At 47.4% G+C, this 17996-nt stretch overlaps 2 protein-coding genes across 2 annotated transcripts in view; one reads left to right on the top strand and one right to left on the bottom strand.

Moving 5' to 3' along the window:
- The window catches only part of COX10 (cytochrome c oxidase assembly factor heme A:farnesyltransferase COX10), a 140360-nt gene extending 123998 nt beyond the window's left edge, over window positions 1-16362 (bottom strand). The window contains exons 1-3 of the mRNA XM_011288832.4: window positions 16207-16362; window positions 10699-10832; window positions 8172-8493 (exon numbers count right to left, since the gene is read on the bottom strand). Coding sequence (XP_011287134.3) covers window positions 8172-8493; window positions 10699-10832; window positions 16207-16249 — 499 coding nt within the window. The 5' untranslated portion in view covers window positions 16250-16362. The remainder of the gene's footprint in view (window positions 1-8171; window positions 8494-10698; window positions 10833-16206) is intronic.
- Window positions 16363-16450: 88 nt separating this feature from the next.
- Window positions 16451-17996, top strand: part of LOC123381925 — a 234598-nt gene continuing 233052 nt past the window's right edge. The window contains exon 1 of the mRNA XM_045044611.1: window positions 16451-16815. The gene's annotated coding sequence lies outside the window, so the exon portion shown is untranslated. The remainder of the gene's footprint in view (window positions 16816-17996) is intronic.

Below are 17996 nucleotides of genomic sequence, written 5' to 3'. Positions count from 1 at the left end.
GGAAATTTACTGCCCTGGGACTCCTCCATCTGTGGTTCCAGGGGACGCTGCTGCTCCCTTTCTCCTCGGTGCATCTTGCTTTTGCATACATCTCTTGTGTGGTCCAGATCCTGCCCCAGCTGGCTTTTCCTGCTGCCAGCGGTCGCGAGGGCCGCTCTGGCTCTCACGACGCGAGTGCTCCCCACATCCAGCCAGACCGCTGGCTCTGGGATGGCCACTCTTCCTGCACAACACCTACTTCACTTGCTCGAAGGGTGGTCCGGGACCACCTGCGTCAGATCATCTGGCATGCTTGTCAAAAATGCAGATCTCTGGGTCCGGTCCCAGGCCTGCAGGATCTGAATCCCCGGGGAAGGCGGCCAGGAAGTGTCGTCTGAACACGTGGGCCGTGCATGCTCGTTAGCACGCTGACACGTGGGAACCGATGAGTCAACGCACGCTACATAACGCACTAGGTACTACTGAATGAGTAATTCAGTCATTGCTTTAGATTTCGGTCACTGGGTTTTAAATAGCAAACCCTACATCTGGAATGCCTATTCAGATATGTGACGCTGTGAGGTACGCAAAAGGAAGAGCGCACAGGGAGAGCCAGGATGAAGGAAAGAAGGTGTGGCCTCCCACCCAAAAGACTGACCCTAAACCAATCATCATGCTTTCCCATCCGTTCCCAAAGAAGTGAGCACTATGAAAATAAACTTTAAGGAATTGTTTTGTTTTTTTTAATTTTTTTTCAACGTTTTTTATTTATTTTTTTTGGGACAGAGAGAGACAGAGCATGAACGGGGGAGGGGCAGAGAGAGAGGGAGACACAGAATCGGAAGCAGGCTCCAGGCTCCGAGCCATCAGCCCAGACCCTGACGCGGGGCTCAAACTCACGGACCGCGAGATCGTGACCTGGCTGAAGTCGGACGCTTAACCGACTGCGCCACCCAGGCGCCCCAAGGAATTGTTTTAAATCAATCATTTCAAGTACCTCATTTAAGACTCTAAGAGGAAATGCTAGTAATGATTTCCTGAGCTAGCAGTCAGTCAACACAGACTTCCTGATGGCCAAATAAGACAGCTCTTTTTAGCCAGCCATCTTAGCAGACCTCTAGCACTTAAAAGTGTTGATGTCGGGGCGCTTGGGTGGCTCAGTCACTTAAACGTCCGACTTTCAGTTCAGGTCATGATCTCATGGTTGGTGAGTTCGAGCCCCTCGTCAGGGTCTCTGCTGTCAGTGCAGAACCTGCTTCAGATCCTCTGTTCCCCCCCCCCCCCCGCTCTGCCCCTCCCCCACTTGTGCGCATGCTCTCCCTCTCTCGCTCTCTCGCTCTCAAAAATAAACATTGAAAAGTGTTGATCTCTTTCTTGGGGCGCCTGGCTGGCTCAGTTGGGACAGCACACACCTCTTGATCTCAGGGTTGCAAGTTCAAGCCCCACGTTGGGAGTGGAGCCTACTTTAAAAAAAAAAAAAAAGCGTTCGTCGCTTCCTTTATGAGCCGTGTCTTCTCTTGGCTTCTGTGACTAAGCCCTTTCCTGTTTCCTTTCCTCTGATTGTTTAGTTCCTTGCAGGCTCCGTTAACACGCTCTACCCAATCCTTAAAAGGGGATGCACCCCAAACGTCCTTGGCTTTCTTCTCTGGTCAGGACGCGCTGCCCGCCGACCACTGTCCTCACTGCCGCGGTTCCGTGGCCACTCCACGCTGTGGACCCTTCAGTCTTGCAGCCCCGCGTCCTAACCGGGCTCCCGTCCTCCACAGCCACCTGTCCACTGGGGACATACCAGTGGAGACTCAAAATCCACGACTGCAAACCTGAACTCACCCTCTTCCCCCTCCAACCTGTCTCTTCCTTCAGGATTCACACTCTCCAGCTCCATATCACCGTGTATCCCTCCCAGAAAGGGGGCAGCTTTTCGAGAGCAGGGACGGCAAACTCACACTCAAATGCCCAGGTAACAAATTTACCTTTTACTTGAGAAAAAAGTAGAGCCCTTCTATGTAGTTCACGAATTTTGTCTCATTTAATACGGCAACGCTCTGAAATAGGTATCCTTATCTCTAGTTTACAGGTCGGTAAATTGAGGCACGGGGTGTTGTAGTTTTGGTTTTGTTTTGCTTTTTAAATGGACCTTGCTCAATGTCGCTCCACTAGTAAGAGCCAAGATTCGGACGCAGGGACTCCGGCCCGGAGGTCAGTGCACTGTGCTCTCTCTGAGAGAACAGAGTTGGGTGAAGGAAAATACAGAGCACAGGGCCCAGAGAACTGCAGAATGTTTGCTTCGAGGCAACCAAACTCTTCGCGGCTCTGCGTCTTAAACTTTTATTTTAGGTCTCCACAGCACTCCCCCACCTCTACATAAGGTTCTGTTCATTCTGTTTCTTCAGTCCCTCTCTCTCTCTCCCTCTGCCGAACCACAGCCTTAGTTCAGCCCAAATCACATCTCAGTTGACTGCCACTGATTTGTTGGCCACCATTCTTTTTTTTTTTAAAGTGTATTTATTTATTTTGAGAGAGAGAAAGAGAGAGAGAGAGAGAGAGAGAATCCCAAGCAGGCTCCACATTGCCAGTGCAGAGCCCAATGTGGGGGTTGATCTCAGGAACCGCGAGATCATGACCTGAGCCGAAGTCGGACACTTAACCGACTTGAGTCACCCAGGTGCCACTGTTGGCCATCATTCTTGCCTCTCACTGGCCTGTGCGCGATAGCCGTGGTCAGCAAGGTTTTTTCTCTAAAGGGCCTGATAGGAAAAGTTTCAGGTTTTCCAGGTCATAAGTTTTCTATCACAAATACATAGCTCTGCCAACACAGCATGATGTCAGCATAGAACAAATGGGTGTGGCTGTGTTCCAATAAAACTTTATTTACAAAAACAGGCAACTCTTGCTCAGTGATATCACTACCACAGTTCTCATAAACAATCTTACTCCTTATACGGAACTAAATTCGACATGGTCCCCAAACCTTAGAGAATGTGGTAAAAATAGAAAAGTAAAGTACCGGGTAAAGTAAAATGTAAAGTAAAAAACATGAGTGAATGCTTTTATAACCACAGGGCAGAAAAAAATATCTAAGCATTAAAAAAAAAACAAAAAAACTAATAAAGTTGAATACATAAAAGTTAAATATCTAAGTGGGGAAAAATCAAAACAACAAAACATCACAAAAAATGTCAGTAAGAAATGACTAAGGAGATAGGAAACAAAGAATAGAAGAAAAAATACAAATGATCAAAATAGAGGAAAAGGTGTTAAATCCCATCAGGACGTAAAGTATGAAACTGAATACACACAAAAATCTTTTTCAGTTATCCTGTAGGCAAAACTGATAAAGACTGCTTTATGTACAAGCACAGAATACAGATGGAATCAGATTCCCACACGCTATTACAGGGCATATAAATTATTACTGTCCTTTGCAAGGAACCAACTGGTAGATTTATCAAAACTAAAAAGTTTAAAGCTAGCACTTACATTTCAAAACACTCGTCCTACAAACAGACTCACACAAATTATCCAAAGACTTATGAACATAAAAATTAACCAGAGGGGTGCCTGCGTGGCTCAGTTAGTTGAGCGTCCAATTCTGGATTTCCACTCAGAATCTCATGGTCCTGATCTCGTGTCATGGTTCATGGGATCGAGCCCCACGTCAGGCTCTGCACTGACAGTGTGGAGCCTGCTTGGGATGCTCTCTTCCTCTCTCTCTATCCCTCCCCTTGCTCGCACGTGTGCATGCTCTGTCTCGCAAAATAAATAAACACTAAAAAAAAAGTTAGCGACAGATTTGCTTTTAATAGAAAAAACTGGAAACACCCTACATGTTTATTGGTAGAGGGTTAGTTAAGCAAATAATGGCAGTTCTGCATAATGGAATAGTAGGCAGCAATAAATACCTTGAGTGAAAGCTACAAAGCTAAGAGAAAGTGGCAAGTTGCAGAACTGTGTGTATGTGTGATGATCCTATTTCCATAAAAAGTACAACGATAGGGCCGCCTGGGTGGCTCAGTCGGTTAAGCATCCGACTTCAACTCTGGTCACGATCTCGCGATTCGTTGAGTTCGAGCCCCGTGTCAGGCTCTGTGCTGACAGCTCAGAGCCTGGAGACTGCTTCGGATTCCACATCTCCCTGTCTCTCTGCCTCTCTCCTGCTCGCACTCTCTCTCAAAAATAAATAAACATTAAAAAAAAATTTTTTTAAATGTACAACCGTACCTATCAGTTCAGATCTGCATACTTGTACACACACAGGAGGCTACATTTCAAGCAGGGGTTTTATCTAGAATGGACTAAAGGGTACTTTTTCTGTTTTAGATACATGCTTCTGTATTATTTGAATTTCTGTTGTAATAAGCTTGTAATAGCTGAGAAATAATTAAGCCACTTAAAAAAAACACGAGACAAAACACAAAGTGATTGTATGTTCCTCTGAAGAACTTTCCAGAACTTCCCGCAGCTGAGATATGGGAGCCAAACTCCTTAGCGTGAAATGCACACCAGCATGGCAACATGGCCCTACCTAACTCTTCAAACTTTCAGTGAGTGTCTCTTCTGTGTCACATACAATTGTACTGCATTCCTCATAATATCCCCAGTTTTCAGAATATTCCAGGATGTACCCAACTTCTTTGCCTTTGCAAGGCCTTCTCCCTCTGTTTATAATCCTTGGCCTTCAGTATCTCTTAAACACCCCTTCACTTCAACCCCCTTCACAGGCAGAAACAATCCCTTCTCTGGGTCCCCCCTCTGCCTTAGGACACAGCTCCATTAACATTATAATATAGCACCCATTAATACAGATTTCTCTAAGCATGGGTACAGTAAAAATAACAGTATTAATAATTGCTAATTAAGTGCCTAAAAGGTGTTGGGCATGCTGGTCTCATTTAATCCTCATGATGAGGCTATAAAGTGAGTACCAGTCTCTCCATTTTACAGGTAAAGAAACTATGGCGTTCAGGGGCGCCTGGGTGGCGCAGTCGGTTAAGCGTCCGACTTCAGCCAGGTCACGATCTCGCGGTCCGGGAGTTCGAGCCCCGCGTCAGGCTCTGGGCTGATGGCTCAGAGCCTGGAGCCTGCTTCGGACTCTGTGTCTCCCTGTCTCTCTGACCCTCCCCCGTTCATGCTCTGTCTCTCTCTGTCCCAAAAATAAATAAACGTTGAAAAAAAAAATGAAAAAAAAAAAACCAAACTATGGCCTTCCAAGGTGAAGTCAATTACCCAAGGTCACAAAGGTCACCAAAAGTTCTGGGTTCGAAACGCAGATGCATCTGACCACGGTGGTTTTATTTTTATACACGTGCAGACCTACAAAATCTCCCCCACCAGACTATTAGCTTCTCTGTGAGGACAGATGTCCTGTATCTCTGTATCTTTAGCACTTAGCGCAAAGGTACATGGCAGATGCCCCGCAGATACCGAAGGAGAGGCAGGCTCTTAGTATTAGCACCATCGAGTTCCACCCCCTTGATGATGCAGGAGTCCCCACTCCAACTTCTCTCACACATGATCTGCTTCCGTGTGGATGGTTCCAAGGACGAGGACCGCCGCCTTTTGAGGCAGCCCGTTTCACACCCGATCGTTCTGCGAGCTCTCCCTCACGCTGCTGGCATGTGCAGTCCCTCCGTTCTGCCCTCTCAACTGTAAATCAGCAGCACTGCTCCTTTAAATCAAAGGCGCTACAGACACTGGAAGACGCTGGATAGGTGTCTTCATTCTCCTTTCCCTCATCTGCTTTCTCCCTCCTCCCTTCTCTCTCCCAAGAAAAACCACCCCCTGCCCCAAGTGACAGGGTTTCCAGCCCCCCTCTTCCTTGCACTTGCCCTCCTCCGGACAACTTCAATTTGTTAATTTCCCTCCTACAATCAAATCCTTATAAATGAGAAGCACTGTACGTAGAGAGCTACGTACTCAACAAGATGGCACGACGTCTGCCCGCAGACATCTTAGGGGAAATATAACATACGTTAAATAGACAAGCAGACGTCTACCTGTAATCATTTGGAAACTAATCTTCAAGGTGCTCCCATGCGTCGGGCGTGCTGTTGGGTACTCTGGATGCACCATGTGATTTAACTCTGATGATCATGGTTCCTGCTCTACACGAAGAAGTCTCAACAAGGCTGAGAAACGGCCCAAAGGCTCACTTGACTAGTAAATGACCTCGCCAGGATCTGAACTCCACTCTGCTGGACTTCAAAGCCATATTCCAAGTTTTGAGAAGGGAGACTCGGGCCAAGAGCAGGCAAGACAAGGCTTAATGGAAAAGCCTTGAAAAGGCGCTAACTGGATACAAGAGGGGCAGGAGGAACGGGTATGGTGGGTGTAAGGACCAGTTAACGGGCAGGACAGGGTGGGGGGAAAAAGTCTGCTTATGGGGAAGAGTTTCATCATTCCTCTCAGGTCTGGCAGAGCTGAGGCGGAGGCCATATGGAAGGACTGCAGGCTCTTGGGTAGGGTAGGAATACACGAGGGCAGTGTTTTAGGAAAGTGGGTCTGGCAGAAGAAGAGAGGCAGAGATCACAGCCAGGAGCTCCTGCAGTAACCGCAGACATCTTATGTTTTGGACCTCAGCTGGGGTGGCAGCTTCAGAAAATCGGATGAGAAATCTCATGGGCGTTACAAAAGACTCCTATGCTAACGGTTGGATGTCAGACTAGAGATGAAGGGAGATTGTGCAGCAAAGACTCAAGAACGATTCTAAGGTTTCCGGTCTGGGGGAAGCAAAGAATGCTGCTATCACTGCCAGAAATGGGACAGAGAGAGAGAGAGAGAGAGAGAGAGAGAGAGAGAGAGAGAGAAGTGATTTGCAGGATGACAGGGGGATACTGATGTGGGCACGTTCAGCGATGGTGCACACAACGCAAGAAGTTCTCGCTGGTGGCGGAGGTCAGTTCCGCTGCCTTCAGACTGGGAGGACGCATTTTTGGGGTGACATCCTCATGATCGCTTTCGGGAGTCATTCTTACCATGGCAGCACCGATACGCCACTTGCATAAATGACGAAAGCAACCTTCGGTGAAATGTGATGATTCCTTGCTCAGCTTCTGGAAAGCACTAAGGCATGTTTGCGAGGAGGCCCCTGGAATCAGCCTCACTGTTTTAGAGCTACACTGGGTAAGTCTTACGGTGACTCTTCAGCTCTTCCCGTCAAACTCCCTATGCCTACTTTCCATCCCGCACCCCCCCCCCCCAAAAAAAGGATTTTCTTTAAGTGACCTCGGTCACTGAGGAAAGAAGTTTGCCTCCTTTCACCTTGGATTTCAGGCTCAACTCTCCTGAAACACACACACCACCACCACCCCGCTTTCCCTGGTTTTCTCTACTCTCGAAAGCCTCTCTGTCTCATCTGTTCGTTTCTCCATTTTGACTCCGTTAACATTACTTCCCACTTGTCTCCTCAAAGAGTACCTGGTTTAACTTTATGTTTCGCCCGTGATACTTCTCCCTATGCTCGTCCAAGAAGAGGAGAGACCGTGTCTTCAAGCTGCAGGATGACCCAGACCCCACCTTCTACACAGGGTTAGCCCACAATAAGCTACTTTTACGCCTAGCTACGAGACGGGATGCCAACAATGAAGCTTCGCCTGACTCACTGGCGGCTGTTGACAACCAACTGACACGATTACGGGTTAATACCCAACGCGTACGGTAAAATTTGGTGCCGTTTGCTAGACTTAGGCAACGAAAATCTGGTTCCAGACCTGTTTCTCAGAGAAGCGCGCTAAATCTCCGCATGCCTGGGACAATCCCAGAGGCCCTACAAGAAGCAAAACCCAGAAGTGAGCTCGGAGTCCTGGTGGCCACCGCAGGTGTGCTGCGTACCAAGCACAGGCGTGCAGGCGTTTTCGTTTCCAGGCCTCAACCAGAACTCATTATCCCACTGCAGCTTTAGAGGACAGCAGGTGTAAAAACGCAAAAGATGAGAAATATGCAGGACAGGCATTGTACTTTAATTGCAACTAAGAGAGAGACTAGTTTTAGTACCACGCGTTTGGTGCCAAACCATTTACAGTTCCGTGTAAACGGAGTTTGGAAAACTTGGTTTTAAATCTCAGTTACGCTGAAGAGAGCAAAAACCACCAATGGAGGATCAGCAGTTTGAAGATATTCCTTTGGGGGCGGCGGCATCTGACCACAAGTAAGGCTTTAAGCAAGAATCTGACGATACGGGAAAAGCAATGTACCTGTGAGTTTGATTTTGGACAGCCGAGCCAAGATTCCTGGCAAATCATCCAGATGGAGTTTCATCTCTTTCCACTGCTTTTCATCCTTGGTCTCTCTTCCCACATCGAGTGAGCCTTCAATTACGGAGGCCGATTCCAGTTCCAGCAGTTCTTTGTCATTGGGCTTTCTGGATAAAGGTAGGTGGGGGGGTGGAAGAGGTCTCATTGCACAGGTCTCTGCTTTGGCCTGAGCCAAAGAGCTTCTCTCAAGGAAAGGGGACACCGTGGGTTCTGGCTTCCGTTTGACTTGCTGGTTGAGGCTTCTGTTCAGTTGTGTGACATACTAAATAAAAAAAGTACACGTTACTATCAACCCAAGGCCCCAAAGGCTCTTAGACGGTTGTTTAGTAACACCGTCCGTCAGTCTGATACTGGACTTGAGAGATTTTCCTCAACCGTTGTAAACGTATGCTGAATCAATGAATGCTAGAATGTCTTCTACAAGGAAATCTCTAGGCTAAGAGGTACAGAGACTATAATGCCTCAGCAGCGATTTTTAATTCTATGGTTTAGAGAGTCCTAGAAATTTAAGTTCCTTGAAAGAAAAATTTATTTCTTATTCATACCCTCCAGCATTTTCCTCAACACAGTACCACAAGCTGGAGGTTAAACGTCCAATACGGTGAAAAAGTTTTCTATCGTTGAGAGCCCGAGTCAAACCTACTGTCGACTTTCAATGTTCATAGGCAAACAGAGAGGGGCTCAGCGGTGGGGTAGAATTCAGGACTAAGTGACATTAAAGCGCTGTGTATGTGGGAAGAACACGAGTTGTAGAGTCCAACAATCTCTCCTGCTTACCAGTGAAAGTAATAACTACTAACATAATAGGGCCCTTTCTGGTTTTACAGAATACATATCTTTACGGTTTATAAATTGTGTATCTTATTTAAGCTTCCAAAAGGCTATTTAAGAAAAAGGATCACTGGGGCGCCTGGGTGGCACAGTTGGTTAAGCGTCTGACTTCAGCTCAGATGGTAATCTTGCAGTTCATGAGTTCAAGCCCCACATCGGTCTCTGTGCTAACAGCTCAGAGCCTGGAGCCTGACTCTACGTTTCTCTCTCTCTCTGCCCCTCCCCGACTTGCACTGTCTCTCTCTCTCTCTCCTCTCTCAAAATTAAATTTAAAAAAACATTTTAAAAAAAGAAAAAAAAAAGAAAATGGATCATGATCATTATTATCTCTTTCTTTAACCTACAGAAGAGAAAACCAAAGCTCAGAAATAAAGTGACAGAGTCAATGGCGAGTTAGTTGTATGTGTCCCTGGTACCTGGACCCACCTATTCTGATAACTAGTTAAGTGATTTTCAGTTACATCACAAAGACTTGAAATGACATACACTAGTCCTAGAAAGGAATGAAAACTCGTGAATGAACCAGAGTTGTGTTTATATAAAAAAAGGCATTATATACATGCTTCTAAATATCCATTATCCTTGATCCCCAACCTAAGAAATCTAAACATCTCTGGAAATGTAAATCTCTTATCAAAATAACGTTTCATTAAGATTTTGTTACTTTTAAGTTTTAAGGTGGGCATTCTAAGTTAAAAAAGATGACAGAAGTATCAAATCAGACTTTAGAGGATGAATTTGCTGGGGCGCCTGGATGGCGCAGTCGGTTAAGCGTCCGACTTCAGCCAGGTCACGATCTCGCGGTCCGTGAGTTCGAGCCCCGCGTCGGGCTCTGGGCTGATGGCTCAGAGCCTGGAGCCTGTTTCCGATTCTGTGTCTCCCTCTCTCTCTGCCCCTCCCCCGTTCATGCTCTGTCTCTCTCTGTCCCAAAAATAAATAAACGTTGAAAAAAAAAAAATTAGAGGATGAATTTGCTAACTGTTCATACCTGTGTCATAATTATGAGTTTTCAGCTCTCATTTCTCCATTCTGTACTTTGCTATTTGAGAAAATGGCAGATGTCCTCACTGCTAATTAGGAGTAAGTTACCCTGTGGCCCACGAGATCATGGAACCAACCCAGAGGCCCGAGATGTATGAGCAAAGCTCACTATAAAGTCCCTAGCAAATGACAAGATCTCAGTTTGCTTGAGTCTACTCAGAAGTGCCTGCGTTTCAAAGACTTTTGGATGCAAGGCCGATGCGGGAACACAGGTCACACTGGTAAAGAAATTATTTCTACGTTACTGATACATTCACAGAACCTTAAAGAATTTAAAGAGATGCGTGGTAACGGTTCAGCTTTTCCTAATTTTACCCTAGGTGAAATATGCCAGAAGTTTCCATTCTTTCTCCAAACTTTATCAATAAGTTCATGACCATACTTTTAGCCTCGGACACCAGGGTTATTCTGGTTTCAATTAATAATCAAAACGAGGAATTCAAGTTTTGGATAAACTCGAGAGGACACTAAATAAAAATCTTTTTCAGGCAGCACTTCTTACGGCTCTTCTGATAACAGGAATGGCTCAAATTTCCTCCTACAAAGAAAGAAAAGGCAGATAGCAGCAGAGTGGGGGATGCGCTTCTCAACATACCATGCGCCTGAGGAAGGTAAAGTGTTGAAATGTCATCCACTGCTTACGGACGCTCCTGAAAAGACGGATGAACTCGCGAGGGGATTCCTGCATAGCTCTTCCTTCCAGGTACCAGACACATCCTCCCACCCAACCTGTAACACAGAAAAGGGGAAAACAATGCTCCCATGATTAGTGCTCCTCACCAAATGCTGACGGCACCTACCCAGAAGCCAAGCCGGCCACCGCGGTAAGCAACGCTTGCGTGATGGGTCAGACCTCTGATCGGGTTTGCCAATCACTGCAGTGGTTTCACCAAGGCAGCATAATTCTTCAGCAGGGATGGGAAATTTTCCATTTGGGGATCATTACGCTTTTAGTGTATTAAATGCTGTAATGCCCGCACTGTTGATCTTTTTGAGAAAATATAAATAAACAAGTCAGTCACTTTTAAAACAGAGGCACCTGGGGCGCCTGGGTGGCGCAGTCGGTTAAGCGACCGACTTCAGCCAGGTCACGATCTTGCGGTCTGTGAGTTCGAGCCCCGCGTCAGGCTCTGGGCTGATGGCTCAGAGCCTGGAGCCTGTTTCCGATTCTGTGTCTCCCTCTCTCTCTGCCCCTCCCCCGTTCATGCTCTGTCTCTCTCTGTCCCAAAAATAAATAAATGTTGAAAAAAAAAATCTTAAAAAAAAAAAAAAATAAAATAAAACAGAGGCACCTGGGTCGTTCAGTTGGTTAAATGTCCGACTCTTGATCTCGGCTCAGGTCAGGATCTCACAGTTTGTGGGATCGAGCCCTGCGTTGGGCTCTGTGCTGACAGTGCAGAGCCTGCTTGCGATTCTCTCTCTCCCCCTTCCTCTCAAAATAAGTAAACTTCAAAGACCATGTTTTAAAATGGCAGAAAATGAGAGACAGTTTTTCTCAGTAACAATAAACTGGTAAATACATTTCAGATTAGTATTTTGGCCACATTGGGGAAAACGAATAACCAAAAGGAAGGTGAAACAGTCCTCAGTGAAATGGGGCTCTATCAATCATGTCAGAAAGAAGCAAACCAGGGGCGCCTGGCTGGCTCAGTTGGTTGAGTGTCTGACTTCGGCTCAGGTCACGATCTCACAGTTTGTGGGTTCGAGCCCCGCATCGGGCTCTGTGCTGACAGCTCGGAACCTGGAGCCTGCTTCGGATTCTGTGTCTCTCTCTCTGTCCCCGCTCACACTCTGTTTTTCTCCCTCTCAAAAATAAATAAACATTAAAAAAAATTTTTTTTAATTAAAAAAAAAAAAAGAAGCAAAACAGCTGTGTCTGAATTTGGCTTTTAATCAAACCATACCTCCTCCCAAATAACAAATCCAATGCTTCTGTGTAAGGCCATGGAAGGGGAGGGTTTTATCACTTCCACGACACTAAATATTTCTGGTTCTCCCCCACCTTCACTCATTGCTTCTCAGCTTTTTGTGCCATCGCGTCTTGCTGTGGGTGGCCAATTCAAGACAACCATGCCCCACTGCGTATTGTCCCTGAGCAAATGCAGTTCTAGGGTAACTTCTAATCTTCAACTCATTTCTAGGGTCCTCATGCCTACTTCCCACTGCTGTCTCAGTATCTCGACATGGATGGGTTGTAACAGATAGGGTTTCTTCCAGAAGCCCAGGACAGACCTCACTGGCCTAGACGTGTGTAACTCCTTACTCTCCTCTAGGCACACCACACATTTCACAATTTGTCCATCTTTGTCGATGTTTCCCTGCTTTTGGTGTCTTGCCTCTGCTCTCTGCCTGTCAAATTTTCAGAGCCTCTGTTCGACTACTCTGGCATATTAAACTCTTTTCAGTGGCGCTTCTTACCGGAAACTTTCCATGTGTCTCCGCCATCTTATTTGGGGGTTCCTTGACGGCAGGGCTTCCCCTTTACTCACCTCTGCTCCAAGAGCTCAGCAGAGTGCTCTCTATACAATGATGAGATAACGTCTGATGACTGGATTTCCTACGTGACCTACAGAGACTGTGGGTAGCAGCATCACTGCCCCTCAGAACACATGGCAATTATCTTAGACTGGAGATGTCATTTCTTCACTGAAATCAGACTCTCCGACCTCAGTGAATCATGAAATACTTATTTCCCATACGTGTGAGTGTGCGTTGCCTGCATATGTGCACAGGAGGGGCAGAGCGACACTGAAATCAGTCCTCTGAAATTTCCTTTCAAATGAGTCCTCTGATAGTCAAGGGCTCGTTTTTTGTTTTTTAATTGGATGGTGTATAATTTTCCTTTTATTGCCTTGATACTGTTCTTTGGGAAGATAGGACTTAAAAAAATTTTTTTTAATGTTTATTTTTGAGAGAGAGACACAGAGACAGAGGAGGAGCGGGGGAGGGGCAGAGAGCGAGAGAGACACAGAATCAGAAGGAGGCTCCAGGCTCTGAGCTGTCAGAACAGAGCCCGACACGGGGCTCGAACTCACGAACCATGAGATCATGACCTGAGTTGAAGTCAGACACTTAACCGACTGAGCCACCCAGGCGCCCCGGAAAGATAGGATTTTAAAACCAGTTCTGAGGTCATTTGGTCCAATGAGAAGTACAAGTTGCTGGGAAGGAAAGAACCATCCTGGAAAATATCTCTCAAGGTTAAGTGTGTCAAACCTAGATTTTCCAGAATAGTAGTAAGAAAAAAAAAAAACAACAGCTAGGAAACCTCACATTTAAACGATGAAAACACTTCATTCGGTCAAAACGTGTTGTATTTCTATGCATCAGTGCCTAGAGACTGAAAGACATTTCAGCCCTACTTAAGCAAATATAGGTTTGAAGGTCCACAGAGGTTACGATACTTAACATTAAAAATCTGCAAACACGTGACCATATCCACTATTCGCACCAATACTGAGTCACGACGGTAGAGCTTTTATTTTTGTGGGGAGGGAGAGAGAGAGAGAGAGAGACAGAGAGAGAGAGCAGGTCTGTGCGTGCACAAGGCTGGGGGTGGTGTGGTGGAGAGACAGAACCTTAAGCAGGCTCCGCGTTCAGCACAGAACCTGACACCGGGCTCGATCCCACAACCGTGAGATCATGACCTTAGCTAAAATCAAGAGTCAGACGCCCAACCGACTGAGTCACCCAGGCGCCCCCATGATGGTAGAGCTTTTAAAATGTGGTGTACACACACACACACACACACACACACACACACACGTAACTGAAAGGTCCTGAATTTCTTGTAATGGCTACAAAACACTTTGAATTTTCAGAAGCAAAAGCAGACATAACCATTAGATGCCTAATATAATCCCACTCTACCTTTCTGCCACCCGTTCCAACCACGTTGCTTCCATGTATCAGGCTCTCGTAACGACCTTCCAAATGGAACATTAGCAGGTTGTATACTTCTTCCTGGCAGATTTTCTGGCAACTGTGTTCACGGGCTCAGGAAGCTAAACTGTCTATTAATTCCTCTCATACCAGCTTTGAAAAGACTGAGCCAGCAACAAAGCATGGGAACCACACGCGGCCCACTTACGGGAACTGGGGAGCTCTGAGCGGTTAAGGGAGCTTGTTCTCTAAGAAGCGGAAAGTACAGAACTGACAGGCAGAGAAGCAGCCGGTCGGAGGAATGCACACTGGAAAACCTCCGTGCAGAGGTGACAATTCAAACACCCGGAAAGGAGGAGCTCTCTGAGAATGAGCGCCTGGGGTCGGGATCAAAGAACACTCACGGTCAGGGAGGACAGAAAAAAAGAATCACGGACCTTGTAAGAAAACTTTTCATCACGAAAAATTTCCATCACACGCAATTACGTAAGAACACAGTGAGCTCCCACTACGTACTCCCCAGCTTTAACAATTACTACAACCATGGACCATCTGGTTTCGCCTATACTTCCTCTTGCTTCCCCCCGCCTCCTTCCTTCTTTCTGAACCAGAAGGGACCTTTGAGATCATCTGGTCCAACTGCCTCCCTCGTTTTATAGATGTGTAAACTCAATTCCAGAGAACACAAATGATGTGCCCCGAGATTACACAGCCAAGAGAGACCCATAAAATAACCTGGTTTATTAACGTGTAATATTTCAAGTCAGTGTTTGTTATTTTATCAAGAGAAAGAAAGGAATTCCGTAGAGCCGCTGTGCTCCACATTGCTGGGTGCTGCAGGGAGCTTGTGACAGGTGACGCCTAAAAAACGGTTCTGGGATTTGACCAGAAGGGGGTCCCCGGCCTCTCCTACCTACCTCCAATATGGACCTTGAACAACACATTCCTCAGCCGTTGGTTCTCATCAAAACTACTTGGGGGGGGGGGGGGGGGCTACAAAACAGTTCCCAGCCTCCTCTTTAACAGTTCTTTAGCGGGGCGCCTGGGTGGCTCAGTCGGTTAAGCGTCTGACTTCAGCTCAGGTCATGATCTCACGGTCCGTGAGTTCGAGCCCCGCGTCGGGCTCTGTGCTGACAGCTCAGAGCCTGGAGCCTGTTTCAGATTCTGTGTCTCCCTCTCTCTCTGCCCCCCCCCCCCCGTTCATGCTCTGTCTCTCTCTGTCTCAAAAATAAATAAACGTTAAAAAAAATTTAAAAAAAAACCAAAACAGTTCTTTAGTATCTCCATAACGAATGAACAAACACCACGCATTGACAAACAAATACTGAGAGCCAACAATACACACGGGGGACCGTTCTGGGCCCTGGGGGCCCACAGATGAGCCAGAAGAGAAACTGTCCCTAACTTTCACAGGGTTAACAGTCTAGTTGGGAGAAACACACAATAAGCCTGTATGTAAATCAACAATTACAGATTGTGCTAACCGTGGGGAGAGAAATAGGAGGGATGTGAGAAGAGAGGGGCGGGGGGGGGGGTGGGCTCTACCTTAAACAGGGTGGTCGGGGTAGGCATCTCTGAAAAGGTGGCACTTGAGCCCAGACGGGGCAAAGGGCCACGGGGGCGCAGACCGCCTTCAACATAGAGTTGTTACAGGTCTTTCAAGCGGGAGGATGGCCATCCGGGGCCACCGCCGATGGTGGAAAGCCAAAAGTTTGAGCGGGGCGGTGTTCCGCCCTCTGTGGTTGTCACCATCTGTGTCACTTCATCACGACAACGTTATCTTCGCTGTCATCACAACCCTTTCTACGGGAACAAGGCTTCCGAGCGACGGCAAGGCGCTCGCCCGTCCTCACCAAGGGAGCTGACAAGTCACTTATACTTGCAACTAGGAAAGGAGGCTCTGAGCAGCCAGGAGGCTCCTGCGGCCCCAAGGTTCTCCTCCGTCCTCCCGCGCAGCCTCCGCTCGGAAAACCGAAAGCAGCCCCAGACACCAGCCCCCCGGGGGAGGGGGACGGAGGCGGCGTGGACCCCCGGGGCCACAGCACGACCCTCGCTCCCCGGCCTCTTCACTGCAGGCTGCTCCAAAGCTCACTTCCCCCCACCGGTACCCAGCCGACCTCTCCAAGGGCTCCCAAGGTTGCAGCCGGCCGGAACCGCGGCCCTGCACGTGGCAAAAAGATGAGAATTTTCCCACAGTCGCGGCCAAGGGCGGGCGCCGTACCTGTCAGGAGGCGGGAGGAGAAAGTGTGCGGGGATGCGGCCATACCGCACGAGTCCGGCCGCCGGGGTCCCCCGTGTCCTCTCTCCTCACCGGCTGCTGGGCGCCGCCATCTTCCTTCCCCGCCCCCGTGGGAGGAGAGCCGCTTCCTGTGCGTCACTTCCGGAGGGCGGGCCGCGGCGAGACAGGGCCGTGGCTGCAGGTGTTTTCAGGGGTTGGGCGGGAGCGTGTAGAGTTGGGAGGTCGGAGGCCTGAGGTCCTTTCGAGAAACGCGAGGAACACGGAACGGCCAAGGCTTCCGGGGAGGAGAGGACGGCGGCCCCGCACCTTTGTTTCCAGAGGTTTCCAGGCGTTTTCTGGCCGGATCCCAGGGCCTCGTGCGATGGGCCGGGCTGGACACCGCGCGCTTCAAAGTCACGTTTGGGATGCTTCTTGCTGACTGTATCGTCAAGAGGAACTGGTTCTTGGAACGATGCCTCCGCCTTCCAATCTGACCAGTTGCAGCCTTACCGTGTTAGCTATCAAGTGGGAAGACCGGTGAACTCAAGGTTGCTTGTCGGACCTGAGCCACACCAGGGAATGCAATCACCAGAGCATCTCAGGATGTAGAAGGTGCGTGTGGGACTTGACCTCGGGCTCCGGTGGGAGGGCTGCATTCGCGTCCTCACTTCACCTCCTGCCCTTCTGACCCGCTGGAGCAAATTACAGAAGCCCTCTGAACCTCACTTAGGGGTAATAACATATATTTCGTAAGAGGGTCCCAAGAATTAAATATTACGTCTTTCTAAAGGGGAAACAGACGCCCACTACGGATAGGTTCTAATAATGACCATTGGTGTTGTGATTCCCAGAGCAGATCTTAGAAGCCCTCCCTTCCTCTGTTGTTCTCTTATTTTTTTTTCCTTAATGTTGGAGTTCCCCAAGTAAAAGGACTGAAGAAAAAAGATTCCGCTTTTGAAAAAGAGGAGAGAAGTAGGGAGCTGGGTTCTATAAGGGCAATTTCTGGCTGTCTTCCATGGTAGCTAATATTGCTAGACGCAGGATACTGAAAATACGATTCTTCTGAGCTGTAGAAGCTTGCCCTGTACCAGTGGGGGTGGGAGAGGGTGTCAGTTAACGGGTTCAGTGTGATCGGGTAATTTAGAAGATGTTGCAGAAATACAGATGAGATAGCAATTCTAATTGGGTCAGGGAAGGCCTCAGAGATTTGAACTCGACTTAGAGGAACAGATTTTTTCCTGCATGCAAGGGAAAGAACACTCCATTAAGAGAAAAACAGTATCCAATACTATCTTAAAAGTTTTCACACTCCTTATACTTTATCATACGCTTTTATAAACATTTGACGTTTATATCCATAGCATTTTAAGGCTCAGGGTTTTAAGTCATCTTCCCACAGTCACCGAGCTACTGAGTTCCAGAACCAAGACTGGAACCCCTGACACCTGCTACAGTGTTATTTCCACCATACCATACAACCTTATTCACCGAGCATCTTGAAATGTCACAGCTTCTGAGATTTATAAAGCACTCTATTTCAACCTTGGCTGTCCGTCACAGTCACCCAAAGGGCTTTAAAAATTACGGATGCCTGAACCACTTCCAGACCAATTAAATCAGAGAGGGTGTGGAATGGAAGGACGAGACCTGTAATTTTCTTTTTAAGCACCACAGGTGATTTTCGTACACAAAACTGAGAATTACTGCGTTTCAGCCTCTTTCTTTTTTTTTTTTCACTCGATGACACAGCTATGTCTAAAAGATTGGTTAACATGAACGTTACATTTCATACA

This window comes from Felis catus, chromosome E1 (assembly GCF_018350175.1).
Source record: "Felis catus isolate Fca126 chromosome E1, F.catus_Fca126_mat1.0, whole genome shotgun sequence".
NCBI lineage: Eukaryota > Metazoa > Chordata > Mammalia > Carnivora > Felidae > Felis > Felis catus.
Note: the sequence above shows the minus strand (reverse complement) of the source record. Positions and strands in the feature narration are given on the sequence as shown.